This window comes from Pelophylax lessonae (genome assembly GCF_965119305.1).
Source record: "Pelophylax lessonae genome assembly, chromosome: 11".
In the NCBI taxonomy this organism is placed as follows: domain Eukaryota; kingdom Metazoa; phylum Chordata; class Amphibia; order Anura; family Ranidae; genus Pelophylax; species Pelophylax lessonae.
Genome location: NC_138778.1, coordinates 162753729 through 162761920, shown reverse-complemented (window position 1 = coordinate 162761920; position 8192 = coordinate 162753729). Strand labels below are relative to the sequence as shown.

The 8192-nt window shown below is 39.3% G+C and overlaps 1 protein-coding gene across 1 annotated transcript; it reads left to right on the top strand.

Annotated features, from left to right (window-relative positions):
* Positions 1-1679: 1679 nt before the first annotated feature.
* LOC309567457 (keratin, type I cytoskeletal 12-like) lies at positions 1680-5954 on the top strand (the record flags this gene model as incomplete). The annotated part of the gene is made up of 8 exons (XM_082272846.1): positions 1680-2157; positions 2402-2484; positions 2585-2741; positions 2915-3073; positions 3165-3290; positions 3949-4166; positions 4314-4354; positions 5857-5954. Exons 1-8 carry the CDS (start codon positions 1717-1719, stop codon positions 5952-5954), a joined length of 1323 nt encoding a protein of 440 aa, XP_082128972.1. The 5' UTR covers positions 1680-1716.
* Positions 5955-8192: the final 2238 nt, after the last annotated feature.

The window sequence follows — 8192 nt, the reverse complement described above, 5'->3', positions numbered from 1 at the left end:
CTTTTGGGGACGCTAGGTATATATATATATATATATATATAAAAAAAAAAAAAAAAAACACAAATACCAGCCCTTAGAAGGGCTTTTTGGGGTGCTGATATTACAGCAGTAGTGGACCAAGAACACTGCAAGACCAGGAACACTGACTAACTGTCCCTAGCTTAACAGCAGCAGCAGCAGCAGCAGCAGCTCTCCCTACTCTCACTACACACACTGCTTCAGAATGATCTAAGATGGATGCTGCCTTTGCTTATTTATAGGAGGTGGGAGGGTGTGGGAGGGAGGTACGCTGATTGGCTGGAAATGTGTCTGCTGACTGTAAAGTTCAGGGTCAAAGTTTGCCTCAATGATGTCTTATGGGGGGCGGACCGAACATCGCATATGTTCGCCGGCAGCGGCGAACGCGAACATGCTAAGTTCGCCGGGAACTGTTCGCCGGCGAACAGTTCTATACATCTCTACTCTGCAGCAATGCTGGCAGCACTCATACGTCTATTTCCCAAAGACAACCTCTGGATCTAACTCTGAGCATGTGCACTCAACTTCTTTGGTCGGCCATGGCGAGGCCTGCTCTGAGTGGAACCTGTCCTGGTATACCGTTGTATGGTCTTGGCCACCGTGCTGCAGCTCAGTTTCAGGGTCCTGCCATCTTCTTATAGCCTAGGCCATCTTTATGTAGAGCATCAATTCTTTTTTTGAGATCCTCAGAGAGGTCTTTGCCATAAGGTGCCATGTTGAACTTCCAGTGACCAGGATGAGAGCGTGTGAGTGATAACACCAAATTTAACACACCTGCTCCCAATTCACACCTGAGACCTTGTAACACATGACACCAGGGAGAAAAATGGCTAATTGGGCCCAATTTGGACATTTTCACTTAGGGGTGTACTCACTTTTGTTGCCAGCTGTTTAGACATTAATGGCTGCGTGTTAAGTTATTTTTAGGGGACAGCAAATTTACACTGTTATACAAGCTGTACACTCACTACTCTACATAGTAGCAAAGTGTCATTCCTTCAGTGTTGTCACATGAAAAGATATAATTAAATATTTACAAAAATGTGAGGGGTGTACTCAATTTTGTGAGAAACTGTAGATCTATACTTAGATAAAATGGTTAAAAAAAGTGACAGACTCAATGGACCACTTGGTCTTTTTCTACCATCACTCTTTTATGTTTCTATAGGTTGCTGTTGTGTACACTAAAAAAAGAAAAAAGTGAAAACTACTGATTATGAAGTGTTTTCAATCCCAAAAAACCTCTTATACCCATTTGACATTCCTACAGTAGTGATTAACTTTTGAGGTATTGTTTCTCAAGAATCAGTGATGCAATCTCTAGATGGCTTTGGCTTGGCAATTCACTCATAATTTTCATCTATAAAAAACACTCTGGGAGGGTAAAGAGTTTCAAAACATACATAATTGTCTAGATTTAAATGATTAAAGAAAAAAAATATTTATCCATACTCCACCCTTATATCATTTTATCGTAATAAGCAGCCTAAGGCATTCTCCAAAGTAGGCCAAGTGGACACACTAACTTTATCTTTCAATTAACCTTTCATCAAGAATTCCAGAGCCAGACATGGTTTTGGGAGTTGTAGGAAACTGAACCACCCACGAGAAATTGTATATAAAGGCTAATGGTTTTATCAGAGAGTAAGCTTGCTATCTGTTTCATCTAGCTACTTGGAGGGCTATCGTACCAAGAACATGTCTTACTCAAAAACATCTGCTTCCTCAAGGTATTCTGTTGGAGCTGGAAATTATGGACCAGCCATTTGCTCCTTTCTTGGAAGTTCTGGAGCTACATGTGGTGCAGGAAGCTTTAGTGCACACCAAAGTGGAGGTGCTTTTGGTGTTGGGAGCTTGAGTGGAGGAGCAGTTGGGGGCTTTAGTGCAGGATCTATTGGTGGTGGCTTTGGTGGTGCAATGTTTGGTGGAGATGGCCTCCTCTCTGGAAGTGAGAAGGAAACCATGCAAAATCTTAATGACCGCCTGGCTTCATACCTGGACAAAGTGAGGGAATTAGAAGATGCCAACGATAACCTTGAATGCAAAATTAAGGCATGGTATGAACAGCACAGCAACGATAACAAGCAAGTGAAGGACTACTGCAAATATTACCAAATCATTGAAGATCTCAAGAAGCAGGTATTGATTTTAAAGTATTATTGTGGTAACTATACATGAAAGCTAAAAACAAAAATGGAGAGATTATTTATTTATTTATTACAGGTACTTTTTTTAAATGTTTGACATTTTTGCCATCATATATTTAATATTCAAGCGGATGAATATATTCCTTGGATAAAGAAATATTGCATTACAAAGTTAATTAAGAAAATCGGATTATACACATTTCTAAACAGTATAAAACATTTGTCTTTTTGTATAGATTCAAGCAGCCACTGTGGATAATGCAAGAGTTGTCCTCCAAATTGACAATGCCCGTTTGGCAGCCGATGATTTTAAGCTCAAGTAAGTATCTGATTAAAAATGAAATTTTTTAGACAATTATTATATCTGCGTTGTGCATTGTTGACTTTGTATGGTGATTATCACATCTTCTGCCATGCAGGTTTGAAAATGAGCTGAGTCTCCGTCAAAATGTGGAAGCTGATATTAATGGCCTGCGCAAAGTACTAGATGACCTCAGCTTGGCTAAATGTGACCTTGAGTCTCAGATTGAAAGCTTGTCTGAGGAGATTGTGTGTCTCAAGAAGAACCATGAAGAGGTATGATAAAGTAGTCCTCACAATGTCTTTTACTACAGATGCAAAACTCTGTCATTTTACATGTACTATTGTATTATACACTCTGCTGGAAGTTTTAGTCTTTCTTGGGAATTGGAAAAGTCACCTAACATTTCCAGACATTTCAACTTTATTGTTTTTATTATTTCTTTCAGGAAATGAAGAGCTACCAAGGAGTCACAGGACAACTTTTTGTGGAGATGAATGCTGCTCCAGGAAATGACCTCACCAAAATCCTGAATGATATGAGATCTGACTATGAATATTTAGCAGATAAGAACAGAAGGGAGGCTGAAGCTCAATTCAATGAAGCGGTAAAAAATGAAAGCCAAATTACTGCCATTATAAATGTAGACTAAACTATTTTCAGTTCAGTTTCCAAAATCTTTGATGGTTGTGTTTCAGAGTCGAGCCCTCAAACAGGAAATTTCATCTGGTGCTGAGCAGATTCAATCTAGTAGAAATGAAATTATTGATCTGAAGAGATCTGTACAAGCTCTAGAGATTGAACTACAAGCTGCCCTTGCAATGGTAAGGCTAGAATATGAATAACGCTTCTATTATTACCATGCTCTATCTTCAAATAGTATTTGCTATAGATGGGGGTTACCTAGAAAATCTTTTTTTGACAAACAATAATGTATTCTTTTTTAGGAGGGATCTCTGTATTTCATATACTGGCATTTACCTTTATTTATAACTTTTTTGTTTAAAAAAAAAAAGCGTACAAGGACTGTTGATCTCCTGCAGCGTCCTGACAGTCCACATACATGCACTCCATCAGCAGCTGCACATCATTGCTCAGTGCGGGTTTTGTAATGGTAGCAATCGATGGAAAATGCCTGTGCAATGTCCATCAGTACAGCCACTTGTAGTGTATTGCAAGTTTATATGACTGGGAGACAACACAGGAGCGCAAGTGTTGTCAGCCTATAACAACAAGTGCTAGCAAAAAGACTTTCATGGCAGGATCACCAGGTATTTTTTTTATTGAAAGCTGCAAACTTATAAAAATACTGAAAATGACTTTTAAAATCACCTTAACATGTTAATGCAGTTATGTGATTTTAGTATTTGGGTTTGCATGTACTTTAAGCAAAGTAAACAGTAAGCTATAGCCCAAACATTATAAGTGTCTATTAATATATGAAGGACTAGATACTTAATGAACAATGGTCTCTTTCTTTAGAAACAAACACTGGAAAGCTCCTTGGCTGAAACAGAAGGCAACTACTGCATGCAACTTGGGCAAATCCAGGCAAAAATAAGCTCTTTGGAGGAACAGTTATGTGATGTAAGGACAGATATGGAGAGACAAGGCTTAGAGTATGATCAACTTCTTGACATCAAGACTAGACTGGAGAGAGAAATTGAAACTTACCGCTGCTTACTTGATGGACAGCACATGTAAGATAAGTTTTGTTAAAACATTGGTACTTATACTGTAATTAAAATTTGTAATCATACTTAACTCTATTAGTATATGGTAATAACCACCCTTGGAAAACTCATAAATCAGTCTAAAAATTATATTCCTATTCTTCTTTATTATAGCTCAGTCAAGCCTCAAACCATTCAGGTTCTAACTCCTAAAGGTAAGCAGATTAAATTATTATTCTCTTTATAGTCTTTAGTAAAAGTTATTTATTCCAAAAATAGGTTCCGATGGATTAACAGTCATTAATAATGACTGCTCATATGTTAGATAATTTATTTTTTAGTTACGTGTTATGATATCTATGTTTACAGGAACTTTGTAAAGGCGTACTTTTCCCTTTATTTTGTGTCTGCATTTTGGCTACCTCTGGACATTTGTGACAAAACCCAGCAAGAAAAGCATAAGAGAAGGGGCTGCCTAGGATGTTGAGGAGTCAGAAGACTCTTTAGCTTAGGAAACATGAAACCTCCTTGCTCTGGTTTGGTAGTCTGTAAAGTAGTTCTGCATGTTAGGCAGACTGCATGCTGCCTCCGTTAGTACCAATAGCAATTATTTTTAAACAGTAGTCATCTGACACAATGGGCATAGCTTTTTTAAGTGGACATCATCGTAAAGGGTCACCTAATACCCCACCCCAGCAGCATGAACTTAACTTTTTCTCTCTCCTCCAACACTACATTTGGCCATTGGAAACAGGGAAAAAAATCCCATGTTAGCTCCACACTGACTTGTTGGAGCATAAACAGGACTAAGGACTGTCTCCTCACCCCTATATGACAGCATTGAGAAGAGGGGTGAATTAAATAAATGACCCTGTTGCTGTGTCTTGTATCTCAAACGTAAATAGTTATAATAGCAAAGTACATACAAAATTATAGGACACATTGCATCATATGACCAACATATTATGCTTCACATTAGAGAGTAGATTAGATTGAGACTTATGTGTCTCATCCAGGGCTGGATTTTATAATTATTGTACCCTATGACAACTGCCATCTACCATACGCCCTTCACCTCAGTTGAGTAATATCATACTAACAAGTTCAAACTTTATAGCTGCACAAGGTAGGAATGAGTATAGAGAGGCTGAAAAAGACCTTTTACTCGTGCTATCTCAAAAAAACTTAACTAATGATTAGAAAAGAAGAAAAAATTGTCCACTTGTTCTTCTAGTAGTTTGGTTCTATGAATACAGATCCAGAATTGTAACGATTGAATTGTATTGGTTGAACTATTGACTTTTTTTCAACCACACTAACTATTGAACCAGTACACTGGTTATGAAAAATGTTTAAACTATGTAGGGGTGGTAACAAAGAGGAACCAGTGGTAGGCAAGCAGTCTGGATCCTTTTATACGCATGGGTGGCTACAATATGCCCCTTGAACAATGGGCCATAGTCTAGGATGACTATGTAGAAATTCATCCTGGGCCACATCCATACACCCTAGAAAATGTGTTCTCGCTACACAACATGAGCACAAACTGAAAAATTATATAAGAGAAAGACCAAAGACCACTTCAAGACATCAGTGCCAAAACTGTGTCACACTCACTATGTGTATAGAAGGCACACCCCTTAATCATGTTACACATACTTTAGCACATTCTGTAACTGAAAACTTTAAGTAACTAATACAAATGCTTTCCTTTCAGAGCCACAGAAGATTAGAAAAATAAGAACCATTGTGGAGGATTACGTTGGTGGAATAGCAGTGTCCCAGGAAGTTAAGGAAAGGGAGGAAAAGGTCTAATTGGTATCAAGAAGCCCTCCTGTATCATTTACACCTACAGTCTCTGGAACCTTTTCTGATGTTCTCATGGAGCAAACCTCTAGGGTTCTGTTTCTTCAATTCTGATATTACTTAATATAATATGAGGTGCTTCTATCTTCTGTTCTGATTTCTGATTAATAAAGCTTTCTTCTGATGCAAAATTTGTCTCTAGTAATGTGTGATTTGGGATAAATGTTATCTAACTTGGTTAAGAAAGATCTTGTTGGAAGAAAAAGTAGTTTAGGCACTTCGCCATTTCTTTTAATAAATTAGCTTTAAATCTCATAAGTTTAAAAACACCTTTAATTACAATGTATTGCATATACAGTAATAGTGCCATGTATTAGCCCAGGACACCTGATGAGAAATAAACTTCCATTTCTCTGCTTGTGTGCTTACTATACACACTAAATATAGGAAGGGTTGTGTTTTCTTTTATATGTACAGTGTCTAAGTCTGTAATCCCAACCCTGGCTTCACTGATCTGAGTCATGGACCTGGAATAAGCATGTAGCCAGTGAGGCCTGAAAGCCTGTTATTCTGTTCTGTATTCCTACTTCAGGTCAGTGGCTGAAAGGAAAGGACCAGGATACCAAGTTTTAAGCAATTGCAATTTCTTTTATTACCATGTTTGCAACTTGCCTTTAACATCACATGAGCTCTAAGTAAAAAGTGTTTGCTTTAAGTCTTGTTAACCAGTAACAATACAATTCAGAGATTTTTCAGTGACAGGAAGCTCTGTAGGTGGCTTTGAGGTGCCTTACTGCTTCCATGTATTGGTCCTTCCTTCAAAGAGAGTTAAACTCTTGATAAAACATAGGTTTCAGGTCTATAACAAAACGTACATATTTTTTCTCAAATATGACTCTCATCATAGTTCAACTCTTAAAAGGAACAGGGTACAAACTGACTTCATGCACCCTTGCCTTATTTTGTAGCTTAGGACAAGCATAAGTGATGTACAAAAATGAAAAGCAGAGGGATAGGAAACTGATCAAAAGTTTGATTTTGGTGGCACACTGTAGGTCCAAAACGTAAGCCAAGTTTTGATTGAATTCTGTGGACTGATACACAAATGCAGATCATTATACCACATCCTGCATACATGTATTATGCACATATATAATATATCTAGTACTGCAGCCTTCAGCAGCTACTCCTGGACCAGAACCAGTTTTATTCTAATTGCTGCCTTCTCTAAAAAGCCTAAAATTAAACTGAACAGAAAGACCAAGATGGCAATGGTTTTTGGAAAGCCACCAGTAGACAAAGTGAAACTTTTCCTTTCTACAACAATGCCTTGCAAATTAGTTCAGCCATTTGTAAATATCCTAAAAGTCAAAAACAGCTAAACCCCATCTCTATACCTAATCACTCCCCCTTTTTGTGGATATATGCCAACAGCCCAGCAGGGTGCATTGACATGACTCACTGAAGAAACATATGCCTTTATTCACAGGCTTTGACTGTGTCACGCACCTGGTTGGTGAGCCCGACATGCAGAGGAAGGCCTCTCATACAGCTCCGGCTCGAGGGCCACCGGTGGTGAGACAGTATCCCCTGGATCACGGCGGGGTAAGAGCGCCTATGATCAGTCCAGTTGTCTGTACAGGTAGATGAAACAGCAGGCAGACGTGTCGGTAGGATAGCTGGGAGCAGGCAGACTGGCTTGGCTTGGCTGATTACAGACTGTCGATGCACAGCAGGAAGCAGGTGGCAAAAGATGCTGGACTGAAGGAGCTGTAGTAGGCTGGAAGAGCTGGAAGCGGGGGTCATATGAGCTGGGTCGGTAACAGGTTTACAGGTCAGGCATATACGGCAGACAGCTGCATAGTCGGGTCACAGGCAGAATCGGCAATGGATGCAGGATAAACAGGTGTAGCAGACAGAGACAGAATCCCGGATGAAACCAGGAGTTAGGACTAGTAGCAGACAGGAATGGTCGGAAGTAAGCCGGGCCAAGATCAGAGGTCAAATGCAGGAATCAGGAGTGCAGGGACAACACAGAACGCTTTGACCAAACAGCAATTAGCCAGTGCTGAAGCTCTTTTTAAATAGGCTGTTTTATGCCAGCCTTAGTGACAGATGCGTTCGCATTTGCGCATGCGCATGTGCGTGTGTATGTTTGCCCACATTTGCCAGACTCGTTCTTGGATGGTGCATGCGCATACGTGTACACCTGGAAACAGCATCTGTACTATGGTGAATCTCTTCCTG